This window comes from Leptidea sinapis, chromosome 37, assembly GCF_905404315.1.
Source record: "Leptidea sinapis chromosome 37, ilLepSina1.1, whole genome shotgun sequence".
Classification (NCBI taxonomy): domain Eukaryota; kingdom Metazoa; phylum Arthropoda; class Insecta; order Lepidoptera; family Pieridae; genus Leptidea; species Leptidea sinapis.
The window spans coordinates 1,808,041-1,830,051 of record NC_066301.1 but is presented as its reverse complement, the minus strand read 5'-3'; the positions used below and the strand labels follow the sequence as shown (position 1 = coordinate 1,830,051).

General features: G+C 33.8%; 1 protein-coding gene across 1 annotated transcript; it reads right to left on the bottom strand.

Moving 5' to 3' along the window:
* Positions 1 to 266: 266 nt before the first annotated feature.
* LOC126975694 (clavesin-2-like) lies at positions 267 to 21,703 on the bottom strand. The gene is made up of 6 exons (XM_050823697.1): positions 21,439 to 21,703; positions 16,405 to 16,561; positions 14,479 to 14,596; positions 13,255 to 13,389; positions 4,623 to 4,836; positions 267 to 904 (listed from the first exon to the last, which is right to left on the bottom strand). The coding sequence occupies exons 1-6, from the start codon at positions 21,599 to 21,601 to the stop codon at positions 750 to 752; spliced, it is 942 nt and encodes a 313-aa protein (XP_050679654.1). The 5' UTR covers positions 21,602 to 21,703; the 3' UTR covers positions 267 to 749.
* Positions 21,704 to 22,011: the final 308 nt, after the last annotated feature.

The window sequence follows — 22,011 nt, the reverse complement described above, 5'->3', positions numbered from 1 at the left end:
CACAATTTTAAGGTGGTTGGACGATATGATTCCAATATATACCACAACTACCTCGCCTTTATAGCATAATTTTTTATCTTAATTCCTTTGTAATTAAACAAAATGCGTAACAAATTCCGTTAACATTTTGTTAATCTAACTGTAGTTCGATTGTACCTACAAGAAATAAAAGTATTTTTTATTCAATTTATTTATTATTTAATTGTACAGAGTATTTTTACTTAATATATACACAATATAACATCTTGAAATCGAAATATAATCAAAACATTTATTCTATATTTTAACAATCTTAATATTTTTTTTAATTCCCAGCTCATTATTTAATTTATTATATAAGTATCAATTTACTATATATTTATATTTATTTTTAGTATTTATGTAAAGTTCAGGATATTTCCGACTTTCTACTGTACATGAAATATAAATATACTTAAAGCTACCATTTTACCACAAAAATATTTCATAACAAATCAAAAATTATCCATTTTATAAAAATAAAAAAAACAAGATACTTTTACAATCAATCTGCAACCAAATGTTTTGAGTTTTCTTTAGTTATTATTCCGCCAATCTTCTTCTTCTTTCGCCTATCGCCGTCTTCATACAATTCGACACGTGTTTCGCCTCTACACGAGGCATCTTCAGGAGATGTTGACCCGCCAAACTCTGGCACGAGACTACTCGGAAAAGAAAACCCAAAACATTTGGATAATGATGGGCAAAGTAATGCCTACTTCAATAAATAATCAATCTACAGTTAAAACTTTGAATGTTCCCGGCATTCCTGCATATTCTTCACAAAATTTATCAGAGGGTCTACGAGATTCGTCTGTTTTAGCCATATTCATGGTCTTCATATAATTCTTAAAATCTTCCTTCGACATTGCTTCCAACCAGTCATCTGAAAATGTAATAGATTCTGAATAGAACATTCATATTATAACTAATATTGATACGTATATAATATACAACACAAGAAAAGCACAATTTATTATGATATTGTATTCAATGTTTACAAAGCATTCTCATCCTATAATTCTTCCTTTTTTTTTCTAAATAAATGCAAAATTTTGTGGCAGCACTCTGTATGATATAGGTATATAAGATGCTGAAAAACCATTTATGTAGGTATGTGGATGAAAAAAGGAACACCTGTGTGCTGTATGAGTGATCTTATCACTTCGCTATCGGTTTTTTGTTTGTCAAGAATGCCTTTGTTCTGGAACGACAGAGCTATCAAATTAAAATTAGCACCAAAATCTAATCTAAAATAAATCTTTAATATGAAATGAATATTTCATATACCAGCCTAGGTTCGTACCACAGTAGCGCGTTATTCCCGTGAAACAGTAGGTACCTAATGTGCAACCATCACAATGTTCTGGTTTGAAGAGCTCCATAAATAATGAAATTGCTAACGAGACTTACAAGCTCACGTCTTAAAACGACGAGCGAGTTCAGGTTGACAGCCCTACACAAATTAGCTTTAGTTTCACATCTGTCTAAGCACAATCAAATCAGCTTAGACATAAATAGTGTATGCATAATTTTATAACTATAATAATATCAATCAAAACTCATGCAGTAGGTCGCCTCGTTTCAGCATCGTTCGGACATTGCTCCACGTTATGTCAGTGTCACTTGAACCAGGTCAAATACTGATGTAACTAAACGAACGGTGACTTCGTGTAAAAATTTATTTTATATAAGAAAGTAGTAAAATTTTCTTATTGTAACCTACCCAAATTAGCTTTAGAGGCACATCTGGCTAAGCACCATAACTACATTGTACTAAGCAGAGTGTATTAGGTGAATATCTTGCTATCTTATCCCTTTTTCTCACAAACAATATATTTTAGTCAATTTCGAAAAATTAACAGCAGTTCGATCGCGTGCAAAAAAGATTTTCTCAAAAATTCACCTACTACATATTAAAGTTAAATAGTTATTAAAATAATCATCGATTTTTGAATAGACGAGCGTGATCAATTATTAAAGTTACCAAAAGCTCGGTTTTATCACAAATAGTTAAGATAAACAAGGAAGTATATTGTGCATAATATGACGCCAGGAGTCAGAATTTCGAAGTATAATTTGGAATAATCTGTACAAATTATACAATAATGGAATTCAAGCTATCCGAAAACGTCTCGTGCAATGTCTCTTATACAAATGTTTCTCTACCGTGGCAATCTTCTGTCGAATGTCTCCTTCATCTAGACAAATTATCTATATACTTTCATAATGAGTATCATAAAATGCGGCCTATCTTATATTCGCCCAGTGTTACGATTAAATATCATCGTAACTCATATTTTAAAAAGTGAGCGAGAATTCTAACATACTTAATTTGGGGCAAACTTTTCTTCGCAAAACTCAATATATTTTACTAATTTATTAACATTCAATTTCAGTACATAATATTATGTGCACTTTTTGTTTAGTAAGTAGTGATAATATGGTCCCAATTTTGCAGAAATTTTGGGACTTCTGATATAAAAATGAAGCACGCACTCGTTCCATGGGAAAATTCTTTACTGCTAATCGTACGGATTATTTTAGGGACTCCAAATTATCATAGCGTTTAGAGCAAGCCGTATACTCTAAGACTGATCATAAATCATAATCCAGTGGGTTAAAACTGGGACAAGACGACGGCCAGTCTTCATCTCTGATGAAGTCCGAAACGTTCGTTTCGAACCATGACTGCGTAGACCGAGCTTCATGACCCGGCACCGAGTCTTGCTGGAATGACCAATCTTAGTTATTGAACATGGTGTTGTTAAGGGGCTTCACTACCGTCTCAATAATGGTATCTTGATACACTTGTACCAATGTTTTGATACTTTATTCACAAAAGTATGGCTCAGTCACTCCTTCATAGCTAATACCCCACCAAACCATCACTGAAGTCGGATAGTGCCCAGGTTGCACTCTATTGACTAATTGGGAAGCTTCGATAGAGCTTTGAGCATAAATACGGTCATTTCCGATCGCCGGAAAACATTGGATGAGGGCAGTGCAGGACCGAACGTCGTGGAAATATTTGGGGGAGGCCTTTGTCCAGCTGTGGACGTCTTCTGGCTGATGATGATTGGCCCAAAATGAGAAAACTCAATGAATAATCATATAAAAATTACAAATTCCAAATTTAAATGTAATATTTTGTTTATTTTTTATTATTGGAACAGTATTTATGGCCAGACTAAGTAATTATCCTACTCTGAAGAAACTGAAACTTGTGAAAAATATGAAGTCGCAAGGCAAGACAGAGTACGACAAGGTACGTCTAGTCAGAGTCTACTGTTGTTAGGCAACGCATGACAACAGGCCAGGTATTTTACAGTGTTTTTAGTGTGCATGACCGCTACGTCTTATACTCGCGATTTGTGCGTCACTTTAAGTGTGCGTGCGTTGCTGAAAATAGAGATTAACAGTTTGCCACAATTTTTTTCAACGTATTCACAGCTGTTACAGTCTATCTAGAATCTAGACGTATAAATTATCTATGGCAAGCGCTATATGATGGATATGTTGTCACCTAATTTTGGAGTGACTATAGATGTATGTGGTAAGCGTTATCGTGATGAATGACCGCACTCTTTCTATTGATCAATTCCGGTTGCTTTCTCTCAACTTCTTGCTTTATGAGCTGTTGTTGGGAGTAGAGGTTCGAGTCGATAGTTCTACCCTCAATACCACAATACACGAAGCATCATTTTAATACAAGTTCACCCGGGTTTCGCCACAGTCTGTGAAACTTGACCGACCTATTGTCGACGTTCTTGTCGTACGTGATCTACTTTTAACCACCAGTTATCAATTTCTTCTAAATCAGTTCAGTTTCATTACATCTTAATTAAAATTCGCAAATGAGTACAAGATTCATTAGCTTTCTTTCAGTGAGCTGGTTTGCTAACGAATTATAGAACCTTTATGTGCTATTTTCAAACAGGTCAAAAGTGTTTTTTGATAAATTTTCAGTATTTTAGCTATGTCATAATTAGCTGGCGATCTAACTTCACTTATACAAAAATCTGTAAAATAAAAACCAGAGCATACAGGTGGACATCAAAATTCCTGGATGAAGGAATATTTTTCATTGCTTGCATTTTTTATGCTAGCGTAATAAAATTTACTGAATTACTCCATTAGATTAACAGAAAAACAGAAATTTTGCTGGAAACAACATTCTCTATTTTATGGTTTGAAAAGTATATGTCATCAAATCCAGCCAAATAAAACTAGTAGGTACAGCTAATGAGATTTTATTTCAAGTTGATAAAACTTAAAACTATTGCATAAAACTTATTCGCTGTACGAATTCCTTTCGTATTATTTTTAAGTTTAAATCTTTGATTTTGACAGGTCATAATATGTAATAATCACCATATCCAAATACATGTAACGTTAAAATTATTTTAGTGGACGTATACCTAACTAACTAATTTACCTTGTTAGCAATTATCCTTATATCATATCTAGCTACTTAAAGAATTTTATTCTGAATCGGTTCTTTTATTACATATTTATATTATAATCTTAGAATGTGATTTTCTTTTTAAATATTTAAATTAAAATAAAATGACGCCGAACGTTAGTCAATAAAATATACTTACTATTGATTTCCGAGAGAGATCTATCATCACCACCTAAATCTTTCGGTAATAACTCCCTTTCAACAGCATCGTAAAGCTGCTCATAATTTTTATGAACGAATATTCGGCTGATTAACTTAGGCTTGAATATCTGTTTTAAGATAGATATTACGGCATCTATGATCTTCGATGTAGTAATGAAATGTAAGCCTTTCATTTTCATACCATAACCACCCTGAAAATAGATATTATATTAAAGCTTGCTCTTCCATTAATTTAACAATTTCAGTTTGTGTTTCACAATCAACAAATTAATGTAGCCTCGTTCACGCCATGCTACTTGTACTATTAAGTAAAATCTCTTAAATAATTGCAGATACCAAATAAAAGGGCAGTGATCATATCAGTAACAAGTACCAAAGTGGTAATTTTTAAGGAATCCTAAGGTGCTCTAATGCATTTGTTAGGTTGCGCCAAGGGTGAGTTGGGTAGTAGAGCTTACCTTTTTATTAAAAGTATCTTTAAATTGATATGTAATGGGGTTGAAGTATTAACTTTATGGATACCGTCTCATGTTGGCATTTTCTGAAATGAGGTTGCTGAGTTACAAGCATCAGATGCGTGTCTTAAAAGAGTTACACTTGAAGTAATACCTCGTTTTTCAGAAAATATATCTTTGGTTAGAAAAGAGTCATACCTACAGTGGAAGGATATTTTGATGAAAACTCCCAAAGCAAAGGCACATGTTACAAAGTCCTTGGGAATGAGCCACACTTTCTTGAGTAAGATACCTGGTTATTTGTTACAGACAGCCCATATTGTTTTAGAAGCCATCATGAGGAAGATCTTGTTAATACTAGAGAGCAAATAAGTAAAGATTTAAGGAGTAAATTTTTTAATGACAGTCGCCTTTCATAGACTTGTAGTTTATGTTATGATACTCAGTTCCAACTTCACTGCAGATCATACTAAGTTTTATCGTTCAACCGTTAGCTGTAAGAACAGATTTTACTAACGATATTAATATTATTTAAACATTGTCCACCACAGTTTATAAGACGAATAAATGAATATGATGGAGGGCTTGTAAAAATAAATAATTAAAAAATATTATATTTTCCAGCTAACAAAACAATTTCGCTTTATTACTCAGCATCTATACGGTTGACTTAAACAAATAATATATTTTACTTAGCAAGAAATGTTTACCGGTATATCTTTGATCATTAGGGAGGATATCTGGTGTCACTGTTTACTACTCTATGGCTGCGCGTAGATTTTGGACCGCTTCTACATGTACACATGTGTCTAATGGTCCCATAGTGGGAATGGAGAGACGGATCATCTGATGAGCTACGTTCAATTGGCAATCAATGAAGTGCTTACATAGACCCACTTCCTTAAATGTGTAGTGTGGCTACCCTTATGGGACATCCTGTCATGGATCTACTGTTGACTATAATATAAAATCATAATATTACAATGATAAGTCGGAACATGCATTGTCGACCACAGTCAGAGAAACTTATGTCGTCTATCGGGCGCGGAATGGGACAAAGAAAACTTTGCAAGTTTGCCACAAAAACCGCTTTTCAACAACACTCTCCTTACTGCCTAGCCTAGTAATGAAATACTGGGTCTGGAAATCTCGAGCGTTTGCCGATTACGCGGTCATCTGGAAGGCAAAGCTGATTTCGAAGCAACTGAGCTTCATAAAAAGAACAAAGCAATGTTTCTAGCCTCTCATGCCACATTAGCGCTTTACAAAGTGTAGGTCTGGTGACATTTGGAGTATTGCTCTCATATCTGGTCTGGTACACCCCATCATTCAGCTCGAATCATTTGACCGCAACACAGAGCTGCTTGAATTGTTGGGAATATAGTGTTAATGGCCATTGAAATTCTGAGCAAGCTCATATTTTGATGTCAGATCCATTGGTTTCTCATCAGAATAAGTAATGTTTTGACTTTTTGCATGTTCAAACATCTCGTCTGTAAATAAGTACTCAAAATAATGGATTTCAAAAACTTCTTTTTCTGGTTGATAACCATCTGTCACCTTGCTAGCCCTGCCGCCTCTCGAACCAGGTTTATTTGCCAATAGGCTATCATCATCAGAGTCACTAACTGAATCCGACTGAAGAATTCGTAGGTCACACTAAAAGCTTTGCGTAACTTAAAAAAAACAACATGTTATAACCAAAATATTATGTTAATTGCTTTTTTTTTATAGAATAGGAGGACAAACGAGCGTACGGGTCACCTGGTGTTAAGTGATCACCGCCGCCCACACTCTCCTGCAACACCAGAGGAATCACAAGAGCGTTGCCGGCCTTTAAGGAAGGTGTACGCGTTTTTCTTGAAGGTACCCATGTCGTATCGTCCCGGAAACACCGCACAAGCAAGCTCATTCCACAGTTTCGTGGTACGAGGAAGAAAGCTCCTTGAAAACCGCACTGTGGAGGACCGCCACACATCCAGATGGTGGGGATGATATAGTAACTTGTGGCGTGTCGTACGAAGGTGAAATTCGGCGGCAGGAATCAGGTTGAACAGCTCTTCGGAACACTCCCCGTGATAAATGCGTTAGAAGACACACAATGAAGCGACGTCTCTACGCAACGCCAAGTGATCCAGCCGTTCACAGAGTACTGGGTCCCCAACAATTCGAGCTGCTCTGAGTTGCACGCGGTCAAATGGATCGAGCTGATACTGGGGTACGTCAGACTAGAGATGACAGCAATACTCCATGTGAGGCCGGACCTGCGCTTTGTAGAGCGCTAGAATGTGGGCCGGCTTGAAGTATTGCCGTGCTCTATTTATGACGCCCAGTTTCTTCGAAGCTAATTTGGCTTTGCCCTCCAGATGGCCACGGAATTGGCAATCGCTCGAGATTTCGAGACCCAGTATTCTGATACTAGGCGAGGCTATAAGGGAAGTGTTCTCGAAGAGCGGTGATACGGCAAATGGGGTTTTTTTAGTGGAAAACGCGCAAACTTGAGTCTTCTGGTGGTTAAATTGGACAAGGTTCAACTTACCCCATTCCGAGACCTTCTCGAGAGAGGACTCGATAGAAGACACAAGTTTCTCCCGGCACTGGTCGACGTTTTCCCGAGAGAGACCTGCATGGCCTGCTTTTCAAAATACTCTCTTTTACATTTTAAACATTTTTTCATGCGATCGAACCATTTTTTAAAACATCACTGATCTGATGGTATGTTTTCTACCTGAAACCTCTCATCAAATCTTTGATTTGGTGAAAAAACAGAAATCACAAGGGCTATGTGCAGGATGGGTGACGAGTTGTACTTTTTCGGAAGCTAAAATGACTTAGTTTTATTGGCCGTGTGCGAAGAAGCGTTGTCATGATGTAAGAGAACGCGGATTTTTGGTCGACTTTCGCGAACTTTTTTAAACACCTTGGGTAAAAAAATGTTAGAATACCGCTCGGCATTAATACTCTCTTAATCTTCAAGTGGAATTGTGCAGATAGGACCCGTAGCTGAGTAAGAGACCTGGTTATTTGTGTGAGATTGCGATCCTACCATACTTGCCCATAAATTTAAATATTTAATGCGTGAAACAGACAGCCCAAATTGCTTAAGATGCCATCGTGAGGAAGATCTATTACAGTTAATACTAGAGAGCAAATAAGTAATGATTTAAGAAGCTCCTTTTTTAATGTCACTCAGTCGCCTTTCATGCTTGTAGTTTATGTTTCATAAATACTCAGTTCCAACTTCACTGCAAAGCATACTGCGTTTCATCGTCCAATCGTTAGCTGTAAGAACAGATTTTAATAACGATATTAATATTTTTGATAGCTTAGGTGTATGTGCAGGATGGGTGACGTGTTGTACTTTTTCGGAAGCTAAAAATTACTTAGTTTTGTTTGCCTGTTCTCATTTTCAAAGACCCATTCACAAGATTGCTGTATTTTGGGTTCAAAACAATAAATCCACGTTTTGGAATGAAACAATAAGTCCACAGGAGTGTGACAATGTCATAAACAGCATTAGAATGTCCGTGGTCGTACTTCATTAGTAGCTGTGAACACCATTCCACGCGAGCCCCCTTCTGCTCCGCTGTCAGTTCATGAGCGATCCAACGACAACAAAGATTCCGAACTTTCAATTCTTCGTGTAAATTTTTTTGAATTTGGCTCATACCAATCCCCAATAGTCCTCGAACAGTCTCATACGTTATAACCATATTGACGGCAGTTTTGTTGACGGCAGTTGAAGGCCGCCCTTCTCGATATTCGTCATGTAAAGAAACCCGACCTCGCACAAATTCAATTGCTCAAGCAAGGTGCTTCTCTCCCAAAAGCATTTTGAAGACGAGCGGCACAGTCTTGCGGTAAGATAGAACTATTAAAATCATAAAAAATCATTGCTCTAAAATATTTTCAACTTTATTCCATTTTTGTTGCGTACGTAGAACTTTGATATGTGATATAAAATAATTGACAAATGATATCCCGTCAATTGTTTTTTTTTATTTCTAAGAAGGTTGCAACGTTTCAAGAAATATAATATTCGAAATTCAAATAGTTCCGAGTTAGTCACTGACATCATTTGGTATAACCTGGATTATCATATGAATCACGCATTAAATACTTTTTGAATTTAAATTTGAACATAATTGTAATTCTTGCAGAATTGCTCGTTTAAAGATATTTATCAATACATGTAAATAAAATTGGAGTGTATGTTTGTAATATTGAAATAACCGTTTTTTACTACATGTATATGAATATATATATACGGTACATCTGTTTGTCCCGGCTAATCTCAGAGAATGGCTGTCCGATTTTGACGGGACTTTTATTGGCAGATAGCTGATGTAATAATGGATATATAATCTAGGCTTCGTTTATTTTAGCAAAATAAAGAAATGTTGCAATGTCCTAGAAACGGTCTAAGTCTAAACATAATCTATATGGCCAAAAAACGTTTGCCGAGTCAACTAGTATATATATATATAATCTGAATCTCGGAAACAACGATTTTCATAAAATTTTGTATACACAAATTTAGTATTTACAAAAGACGATAAATTGATATTGCTAGGTTTCAATTTAAAAAAAATGTAGTTTCCGTGTTTTAATGAGAAACATCTACATTAACATTAGAATACAAAGGTAAATTTCGCCACTTTGTACAAGACAAGGATATTAAGTGATCCGGAAAGCAGAAGACCCCGGTTCGAATCCAGATATCCTATTAAATTTTTTTGTTCAAGTTTTATACATTCTTAAAAATCCGAGCAAGGCTTGGTCGGACGACCAATATATCCCATATGACCAATATCCGGACGGATAAAAATATAAAATCCCGAATTCATCTAAAATTCGTTAATTTTACTATATTTCGGAATACTACTTTTTTCAAATAACAGGTGTTCTCTATATATTTTTACTAGCGGATCCGATAGACGTTGTTCTGGAGATAATAAAAAAAATACTGTTTTATAGGAATTTGCCAAAAATATTTCAAAACATAAGAGTTATTTCGTAAAAAATGCTCCCTGTTGTTTTAATGAAATTGTTTCACAGTGGAACTGTCAAACCGTGCGTCACTAAATTCTCTCTTACAAAATATGTCCATACAAAACAAATATTGAAAATAAAAATAATTATAGGTCCCAAATCGAAATAAAAACTATGCTATCACTCAAGTTGCACTAAACTGCACTCCATGAAGTAATCCCCATTTGAATCCGTTCAATAGTTTAGGAGTCCATCGCGGACAAACAACGTGACACGTAATTTGTATATTAAGATTATAATTTTCAAAACAGCTTGCACTAAATGCTTGTCAACTGATTTTAAACTCCGATCTTAGTACTTAAAAACGATCATAGATGGCATTTTTATGGCAGAGTATGGCTTGTATGTGATCCTAGAAAGGAAAAACTGAAACTTATTGTAGAAATTAAAATTTTATGTGCGCAAGTTTATGTATGCGGTAAAGGGTATAATAAAATGGACATAATAATATGTGAATTCTTAGGATATATTTGGTCGATATTTTCACATGCAGTAACTAATTAGGTAGGTGGGTATGAAAGATCTGTACTATATGTACATACATACATGAACATATATAATATCTATTCATATCTTCAATTCCTAAAACTCCTCTTTTATCTTCCGTATTTTACTTTTGTAGTAAAACGTGACTCTATTGTATTATAAAATTTAGTAAGCGTGGTTAACAACTTTGAAAGAAAACAAAAACTTCAATGTATAAAAAAACAATATAAACAAGCAAATTCGTTGAAAAAGAAGTAAATCGTAACCTTTAAGATGATATTATTATTTAGAGCACCCGATATTAAATGATAGATTATTGTAATATTGCTTGTATATATTACCTAGGTAACACTGAAAATGTTTAGAAAATGAAAAACGGCTTAATGTAGAAAGTTGCCAATACTTTTATTGTTTTTCGAAGTAACCTCCGTTCCTCTCTACACATCGTCGCATTCGATGGAACAACTGAGAAAAGCAGTGGCCCATTCTTCCTTAGGGGTCTCGTATATGGCACTTTCGCACGCTTTCACCGCATCTTCATGTCTCGTAAAGCGAATACCTCGAATTTTATCTTTAGTTCTTGGGAATAAATAAAAGTCGCAGGGCGCCAGGTCAGGACTGTATGGCGGATGACTCATTATCTCGACACCTGGCATAGTCAAATATTCGATAGTCCGTTTTGCGGAGTGCGTTGCGGAAGCATTGTCGTGGTTGAAGAAGGATCCTGCTTCGAGGGCGCTGCTATCGAATTTTTTCCAAGACAACAGGCAAACAGCGATTGACATGCTAGTCTGCAGCAACTATCCTTCCATCTTCTAGCACAACTGTCCAACTAAAGAATGTGGCAATCATTTTTTTTTCCTTGACTTCTTCCTTTCTTTACCTTAGTTGGCCGATCATCGAAAGGAAACACCCACTGAGCTGATTGTCTTTTGGTTTCAGGTTCGTAGCAATATATCCATCTTTCATCACCTGTGACGATGTCAAATACAGCATTTGAGTCACCGCCGTTGTTATCTAACATTTGGCGACACCAGTCCATTGAAGGTGTTTCTGGCCGTCCGCGTCGGTTAAAGTACGGGGAATCCATCTGGTACAAAGCTTCCTGACGCCTAAATGTTCGTATAATATTTTTGAACTTGACCCATACCAATGCCTAGGCTTGCCCGTATCTGCTGATAGGTCACTCCCTTATCTTCTTCTATCATGCGTCGCACAGCACTGATGTTATCTTCAGTAGTCGCTGATAAAGGACGTCCCTCACGCGGATCATCATTGAGATTGCTACGTCCACGCTTAAACTCATTAAGCCAATTGTAAATAATGGCACGAAATAGGGCTTCATTAAGAAATGCTAATCGCAGCCTATCATAGCTTTGTTTTTGAGTAAGCCCACAACGAAAGTCATAATAAATCATTGACCGAAAATTTTCTCCCGTTAGGTTCATTTTCACGTGTAACAAGACTTTAGATTTGCTGCCAATTCACAAAAACAAATGACAAATGAATGCAATATACTACTAGGTTACCAAAGAATTCTAAAATTAAAATTCAAAAAAGTTTTCATTAGCAATATTTCTAACATGCTAGTTCTAAACATTTTCAGTGTTACCCACATTTATATTACAATCCATGGGCAACGTTTTTACCTCTAAGTATCACATTTTATTTGTAATCTTCATCATCATTATCAGCCGGAAGACGTCCACTGCTGGACAAAGGTCTCCCCCAAAGATTTCCACCACGATTGTTCCTGCGCTGCCCTCATCCAACGTATTCCGGAGATCTTGATCAGATCGTCTGTCCATCTTTTGTGGGGCCTAACAGCACTGCGTCTTCCGGTACGTGGTCGCCATTCATGATAATTATTTTTGCCTCACATACAACATGTTTTGTGCTAAGCGTGTCGTTTGTCAATAATACTCGTATAACACACGTGCAGTAAACTCTAAACGCGTGTAAGAATTTATTAAAAAATATTTTTCTTAATTACCTACTACCGCTCACCACTGGCGCTTCTCACATGCAAATTATGGAAGTTTCCTAAGTATAAGTACCTGTTTCACAATTATGTACTATTATGTATTGACTAACGGGCTCGTTATTAAAGTGAAACTTTTATTACATCGTCACAAACTTTTTCGTCTATGTGTTGCATGTCGCGTGCCGGTCGGCTGGCACCTATAGTTCGCAGCAGTTGACCGTGTAGACTATTACTCATTTGTGCCAGTGCTCCACGCTATTTTGTTTATTTTTGTCAGTGTTTAATGTAAATGTTGTTATTTATAAAAGTGAAACTTTTATTTAATATTTTTAACCAGGGCTAAGACACAGAGTTCAATAAAAATTGTAGACTAAGGCTACTTTTATTATTTCCCATGATCATTCCAATTTTCCAAGTATAAAATTAAGATTGATAATGCGATTTTTACACCCTTAATGGAATATTATTCCAAAAAATTTTTGCTAAATGTCCATCTATAAAAAAGTTTCACTTTTACCGTAGTTTCATAAAACCACACAATCCGCTTTTTTCCTCATGTCGATTTCTTATCTTGTGCCGACAGTAGCATATAAATTAATGAATAATAATATTGAACGGTATATTATACTCACCAAATAAATTTCAATGGCATTTCGAAGTTCCATTGTATTCATAAAATGTACTAAACTCCCTACCCCAGATCCGCTTAAGTCTATTACAACTTCATATCCAGGAATTGGATCACACCCCTTTATATATTCTATCAGCTAAAATCAAAACATATATACAAGTCAGAAAATAAAATGAATTTATTATAAAATTAAACATAGAATTAGCATGAACTTGTAGCCATGTATTCTTAAAAAAATCAAAGGTGTGTATTTGAAAGCGGCCCAAAAAAATTATTAAATTATAAATTGTTGTAAAAATATATATAATGATTACTTATGAATGAGTAAATATTTTTATGCTAATTCATTGATGTATTCTGCTGAGTAGTATGACGTACGAGTAAGTACCAACGTTGTGACAATGATTAATGCAAATAAATAAATTTTACTTTTTCGACTCCTAGAAAAAAAATTGCAAATATTCAAAAACATTTTAATGATCCCTAAATACCAAACTTTTGTTTATTTATTAATAATATGATACAAATACTTATTACATATTTATTATAATTTATCAGTAATTATAAAAAAAAAATATTTAAAGGGTATATTATATAAGTTATATTACCATATAGCCACACAGCCGAATAGTTAATGACCCTGACTACTAAGCTAGAGGTCCCGGATTCGAATCCCGGTAGGTGCAAGCATTTATATGATGAATATGGATGTTTGTTTCCAAGTCATGGATGTTAATATATATTTATGTATGTTTAAGTAAGTATATTGTATTAAATAGATCGTTGTCTTGTACCCATAGTACAGGCTATGCCTAGTTTGGGGCAATATAATTTGTGTAAAAGTGTGTCAATATTATTATTAGTATTATTATATTACTTATATGAAAAAAATAGTAACAATAATATAGTTTCAAATATAAATAAGAGTTACTAATACAATAAGTAGTGTCAGCGTTATGCAATTTTGATAAGTTGAAGTATTGGTCAATGACCTTAGGACCTGACCGATTTCAAAAACATTATTCCAAAATCAAATCCAAAATAGATATAATAATATTCACTACCACCACACGGGAAGCACAAGATTTCAAATAAAAATAGAATAAACAAAATCGGTTCCCAAAGTCGAAAGTTCTGATGTAACAAACATAAATATTTCATATCGATGAATTGAGAACCTCCTCCTTTTTTGAAGTCAGTTAAAAATGAAAGAATTATTCCTTACCCACATCGAAAAGCGTATGTAATCTCGGATTTGCTCTATGCTCTTAATGTTGTTGATTAACTTTCCGACGAAAATCCTGTGATTGTTTTTAGTAACGTTTGGTAAAATTGCTGGAATACTGAAATTAACAAATAATTAATTAATTTAATACGATAGTTGATTGAACAGAAAAAAAAATATTTATTATAGTGATACTTTTTTGTTATGGAATAACTCAACCACCACTCCACCCCACATAATCGATTTAATATGCTTTCACTTATACGAGTATATTTTAAATATTAGAATCATGGGATGTATTTTTTCCATTCATATATATATATAAGAGATTTCAACGTATATAGTCACTCATCACGATATATCAGGAGCCATAAGGCGTAGAGACTTGAAATTTGGTAGGAATATTAGTTTCGCCGAGTAGAGGTCAGCTAAGAAGGAATTTTACGTAATTCCACCCACAAGAGATTTTTCTTATTATGAACAGAACAACGTCTGTCGGGTCAGCTTCTTATAATATAAAAGTAAAGAGATTTTTATATGAGAATAATTCAAACTGTTACTACAGGGTTCGATTTTAAGACCATTTCTGCATCTAATTTTGATGGCAAAAAACTATTACGGTACCAGTACGCCTAATACATCAGTGTTATGACAAACTTCCTACTTTTAAATTATGTAGCAACAGCTGGTAAGGCTTTTATAGAATATATATATAGAAGAAGTTGAATAGACTGTGGAACATGATGTGAAATTTAGCATTTTAACGGAATATCCAGTGGAGGAATTTGGATTGAATCAACCCATACAACTCCTCTGAGCACTCTCCGTAATTATTGCTGTAGATGCAGTGAGAACCCTCATCTCTACGCAATGCTAAAGAATCAAGACGATCGTAGAAAAATTGATCGTCTATGATTTGAGCGGCTCTTCGTTGTATGCGGTCAAATGGAAGACACTGGTACTGGAGAGCACCTGCCCACAGGTGAGAACAGTACTCCATGTGGGGATTATTGTGTTGCTTCTTCCTTATTATTTATTATTGAGATTTCTTTTTTTACTAATGAATTTTATTTCAAATGTGTTGTTTTATATATCTATCTCAGCAGGGCTCAAATTGAGCCTTGACTAGTTTGAATATAACAATGGCTGGTTTACCAATTTAAATTAAACGTGTCTTGTGTCTAAATTTCAAAATGTAATTATTATTTGACTAATAGGCTATTACTTGTACGTCACCAAGTAATTTATCGACAGCATCTTACACGTTAGCCACACTTACAAAATTTCAATGACCTAGTTGTCTAAAGTTATGTTAAAAAATTACATATTTTAAACAACAAGCGGAAGATTTTCGAGGCTAAGGTTATTATTAATGATTTACCTCTAATTATGATTAATTATAAAATTTATCTTTTATACTGATCAAACGATCATAGTCACCTGCTTATAATGACACATATTATAGTCGCATCTGTCATCGTATATTCCGAGTCATGGATGTGTATATGTATTTATGTATGTTTAAGTACATATATTAAACTTATCGTTGTGTTGTAACCATAGCTATGTCTAGTTTGGGGCAATATTATATGTCAATTATAAATCTGCATATTTGCTCTTTATCCATGCCAATGTATGATCCTAATTATTTTGTGTACATGGGAGACTAACTATTGTTGACTAGCTCAGTTGGCAGAGCACTGGCACGGAACGCCAGAGGTCATGGGTTCGAGTCCTGAATCGTTCTTTATTTGTAGACTAACTATTATTGAAATAATAAAACATTCAAAAGTAAATTAAATATGGTTATTATTGAAAGTTTATCTCATTTAGACAAAATCAAGGTCTTCAAAATACTTACAGAATATGACGATTGAAATTTTTGTACATAAATAAATATAGATTTTTATATACAAGGATACTTACAATGACTCAAATACATAATTCAAGTCCTTCTTCACATCAAAATCACCAAAACATTGGGGAACTGTTGTTCGTAGCGTACAAATTCTATCTATATAGCTTTTCGCTCTTTCTACAGATCCTTTACCTCCGATTACCATGGATCTGAGATAATTATCACCTGAAAAAGACAATGAAACAAATAAATGTAACGTATAATACGTTTAGCACTAAGTATACTTGGGATTGTAATGAATATCACGTATTACGACACACCTTCAGTGTCTGAAATGCTGTTGGTTCGCGGTATTTGACATATTCTGCACAAAAAACATAATACTTATAAGCAAGTATAGGTGTATTGCTAGATTGTTAGATTGCGGCCCAATATGCTTATAAGCGTATAATATAATAAGCGGCCATATAAGCGTAACACAATCTTTTGCGACTACATCTTGCTACCAGATGGTGTTTGTAATACTCGCGTCAAGAAGATACTGCGGTTCGTAAAGGCGGCAGAGCTTGACGACGAGCTTTAATATGAGTGGCGAACACAATAGTTCAATTTTGGACGCGGTGTTACTAGGAATCATTCGGACAAGAAAAAAGTCCTCCCTCTTCAAATAATAATAGGTGTTTTCGTTGCAGTGCTGTCTATCTCAGTAATTTTACTCAGTCGCTGAGTTTGTTGCACCCATTCTTCTCAGGCCTGAGGCATTCATTTTGGAATGGGTAACAGCTTTTTGACTTTCAATAAGTGATTTAAAATCCTTTTGAATAAAAATATTTGAATTTAATTTTAAAAAATACTGATCGGTACCAAAAATACTCTTAACAATATTCCTATAGATTTCTATCTCATTAGAAGTATCTTTTATTTTGCTTATGACAAGTAAGTTCATTGGATTTTGAATCAATTGATATTTAGTATGTAAAACATAGTTACATTACTACATATTACACATTTGTAACTAATTCTTTTTATTTTTAGTGCTTGTTTTATTTTACTCGGAAATCATCGACACAAGGTGTGGAAATAATGTGGGAGAATTGTACTCACAGAATCATAAAGCGTTATTTGATATTAAATATATCCTATTTTCTAGATTGCAGCTGCTGGCAATTCTATTTTGATTAAGAACTCGAATAAGGTCAGAGAAGATAAATAGTAGATTACAACACAAAAAGTGAAAAAAGTGGAAATTTACTCGAGAGCTGCTCAAAGTGGTGGGGATAATAAAATGCTCTGCGAACGGCTCCGTCACTTTTTTTTATGAAAATAATGGGACAAGACGATTAGGATGTTCAGCTGATGGAAATTGATACGCCCTGCTCATTACAATGCAGTGTCGGGATTCCTGAAAAACCCAAAAATTCTGAGCGGCACTACAACTGCGCTTGTCTCCTTGAGACAAAAGATTTTACGTCTCGTTTCCAGAGCGATACTCCAAAAAAGTACAAACATCATATTTTGCTCTATTTTTAACAGGTTTTTAGCCCAGGACGCTCCTGGGATTGCTCCGGTGTTGGAAGTGAGTGTGATCGGCGGTGATCACTTAGCATCAGGTGACCGGTTTGATCGTTTGTCCTCTTTTTTTGTAAAAAAAAGTGGAATACAATGACTGAGATAAATTTTGGTTCATGAGTTGTGTACATGTACTTTTTACCATTGACTGTCAGAAAATATAATATAGTATTTATATTTATGTCCCATTTTTAATTATAATTGGTTACGTTTGAACAAAGGATTAAAAATATAAGAAATATATTGTATTATTATTAGATTTGGGCCAGTTATTGAAATTCAGTTCTTATATTCTCGATAAGAAATAGCTCAAATATGCCACTACCTTACCACCAGTACTTATTCTTTTTTTAATTTAATATACTCAATATAAGCTTTGTCTGTTTGTTGTATCAATGTTTCTATGTACTAATGTTTATAACGGAAGAGATTTGAATGTAATTTTTTCGTACTTAGTCTGGATCATTAAAAAAAAATTAAATGTTTTAATGAAGTGTAGTGACTTGTTATATTCACTGTTTTCGTTGAATCAAATTGCCCTTCATCAAGTGGCAATGGTAATTGTATATTTTATAATTAAGTATTGAAAGGTTGCTATTAGGTTCACAAGCACCGGAATAATATTATGTTGAATTCCGACCGGTTCTACTTTTATTAAACCTCTAAACTAGAAGGTTACAGATCGATAGCTGTTGCTTATGTAATTGTAACGATGTTTTTTAACAAAGTTGAACAAATAAATCGGCTAAATGTTTTGTAGGTAAATTATTACTGATTAAATAGGCTGGGAGTTTCCCATCGTATATACCGTTTGCTTGCAATTATACTCATATAAGTGAGAACAAGGCGCCAAAGATAAGTAATACTAGACACTTGTCAACTTAATATCCCAGTGCGTATTCAGCCTGATAACTATGTATTTACTTCAATTCATTTTCTAATTTTACAATCACTTGTATATTTATTTCAGAAATTAAAATAAAAATTAAAAAACTGTTGTTGAAACATTGATCATTACCGTTAAAACTGGAATGCTTTTCAACACCATACCATTATTCATTACTTCGTAGCCTACCTCAACCTGACATTGGCTCAATCGTGGTAACCTTCCCACAAAAGCCACAATATAAGCCAACTAAGCCACGGATCCTAGATTCGAAACCTAGTAGTTCCAACTTATAATGACGAATAAATGTACGCTTAAATATTTATACATACACGTATTTAAATAAATAAATGATTAGTGTATGTACTATGTGAACGAATTATGTAGGTATGTATAATAATTAAAATACAAAGGTTGAGGGACGATTGAAGAAATATTTTTATTTTTATGGAAGATGAGGACAAACCATCGTATGTGTTCCTGATTTTAAGTGATCACCGCTACCCTTCTCCTGCAACACAGAGGAATCGCAAGTGCGTTGCTGTCCTTTTAGGAAGATGTACTGCGTAAGCACTTTTTTTGAAGACCCATAAAATAAAAATAAATAATAAAAATTGCTTTATTGATCCTTACATTATTAGTACATCTACCCATTACTTATATTTTATGGTTTTTGTGCCCAATTAAATAGTATCGGTTAACATTTTTTTTTAATTCTTCGTGCAATTTACGAATGTAATTAACTATTATTAACAATGAACCTTCAACATTTAACATTCTTTTATATGACTTTGAAAATGTTAATTTATAAACATAAGTCATTATTATAATAAGCACAATAATTGTTGACATTGTACATTATTTCATAAAATATATTATTTCTTTATTCAAAATTAATTTAATAATTTATAAAGGTCACCTTGATAATAATTTTATATTCGTAATTTGGGCGTCGTAATGCGTACTTGTCATCATTTTGAAAATCCACGTTCCCTAAAAATAGTTTATTACGCATACGTTAGATCAATTTTAGAGTATGCCTCCGTGATATGGAACCCATTTTACGCCATATATATAGATAGGTTAGAACGAATTCAGAAAAAGTTTTAACACACTTAAACTATAAATTCCGGAAGGTTGCATCCAACTACAAAGACAATTGTCGCATATACAATCTGCTGACATTGCAGGAAAGACGTACTGTCTCGGACATACTGTTATCACATGATGTGCTGAGCGGTCGTCTCAACTGTCCTTCTCTTCTGGCAGGAATATGCCTACGCGCTCCGTCGTTGCGCACCCGTGACATTTCTACTTTTCAAGTTCCGACTCGTCGTACTAATTATGGCCAGAACAGTGTTCTCACTCGTTGCACAAATGTATATAATAAATACTTCAAAGATATAGATCCATTCTACGGTTCTAGGTTGACCTTTAAAAAACCCACCATAAAAAGTATTGTAGAGAAATCTCATTTGTAACAAATATCTCTATTTAATTATTAATAGATTAAACTATTAAATGTATGTATTGTACTATTAAATCTGTTAATCTGTGTATGTATCATGTTTTTCTCTTATTTATATTCATTTTTCAGACTTATACAATATTTAATCCATTATGCAACCAACGCAGGCACTTTTTAATACTTTTTTATTTAATTTCTCTGATTGTGTGTTATTCATTGTTCATTTTTTTTCTTTATTATTGTAAACACTGCTGTTCCTTCTATTAGCTAAACTGTGGTAGACTATAATTGGCTATGTTTTTGTATTTAACTATAAGTGATTATTTTGTATTCAGCTGTTGTCAACCCCAATAAAATAAAATAAAATAAAAAATTAGATTAATATGATCATAAGATTTGATAACTCTCATTACATTGAAAAACTGTGTGTATAAGTTTTACAATTTTTTATTATTATTTTAATTCGTAATTGGATGATTACGATAAAACGTGAATACTATGTTGTTTTAAATTTTACTTTTATAATTTTAATCAACAAAAATTTTACTTCCTTGTATTATTTAAAGAGTGGCAATGAGTTTAATGCTATTTCTTCTCATTAGCTCTCAACCCTTTACGAAGTAGCAGTAGATTCAATAGGAAAAAAAATTTTTTTCTTCGACATTCATAACTGTCATTTCCGTGACCTACATGAATGAAATGAATTTAATTTGATTTCATATAATTAATTATGTATAAATCCCTTTTTTTTTAGTATATAAATATTTATTTAATAAATCATGTTATAAATAATAATGAGTACGAATGTAAGTGCCCGATACAACACACCTCGCTATAAAAATAATCTTATGCAAACTAAATCTGAATTAACATTACACAGTTCCGGTCCCTACCCAATGTCAGTTAAAATTTATAATAAGTTACCAGAACACCTAAAAGCTGAAACCAATATTAAAAAATTCATAAGCTCTTTGAAAAAGTTACTTTTGGAAAAATGTTACTATTCTATTAATGAATACCTAGAGGAAAAATATATTTGAATGTCTGCCCCTCTGTCGTTCATTGTTATGCCTTATTACGAGGTGCATGTGATAATTATTTAGTACTACAATTTTATTTAGTAACTAAGTCGCATGTAACGCAATTTAATTAAATAAATAAATATGTAATTATACTCACTAAAATCAGTTCTCGTAAAATGCTGCTGTTGCTGCATCCATTTCCGTAAAATTGCAACAGATTCATTAACTGATTGTTCATTTTTCAAATTGTACTCTTTGTAAACAGCTTCAACAGATTCTGGACTGAGCTTTAGGAGACTATTGTTCGGTTCAAACTCCATCTTGATTCACTGTCTTAACCTTCCTCCAACAAAACATTCAGAAAACTGGAAACCGCTTGTTCAAACATCGGCTTAAGTATGTTATAATTTCGTATAATAGCTTGCTTTATTAAAGTCGATTGGAGGCTTAAACACATAATAGCATTAATACTTTATATAATAAGGTTTATTATAATATGTTTACAATCGAAATCAATTGATCACAAAAAACCTTGTTTGTGTGCTTTGTTTTTGCACCGTGACCATTTCATTATTGCTGATTCACATTAAATTTCGAATTACGTGAGTACAGTTTTGATAAATTATTTTTTTAAGTAATTACAAAGTATTATGCAATAAGAATGTTTAAATTTACCTTAAGGCTGACGGTCTATCATCTTTGAATCAACGAAATTAGGATGATTGGTCCG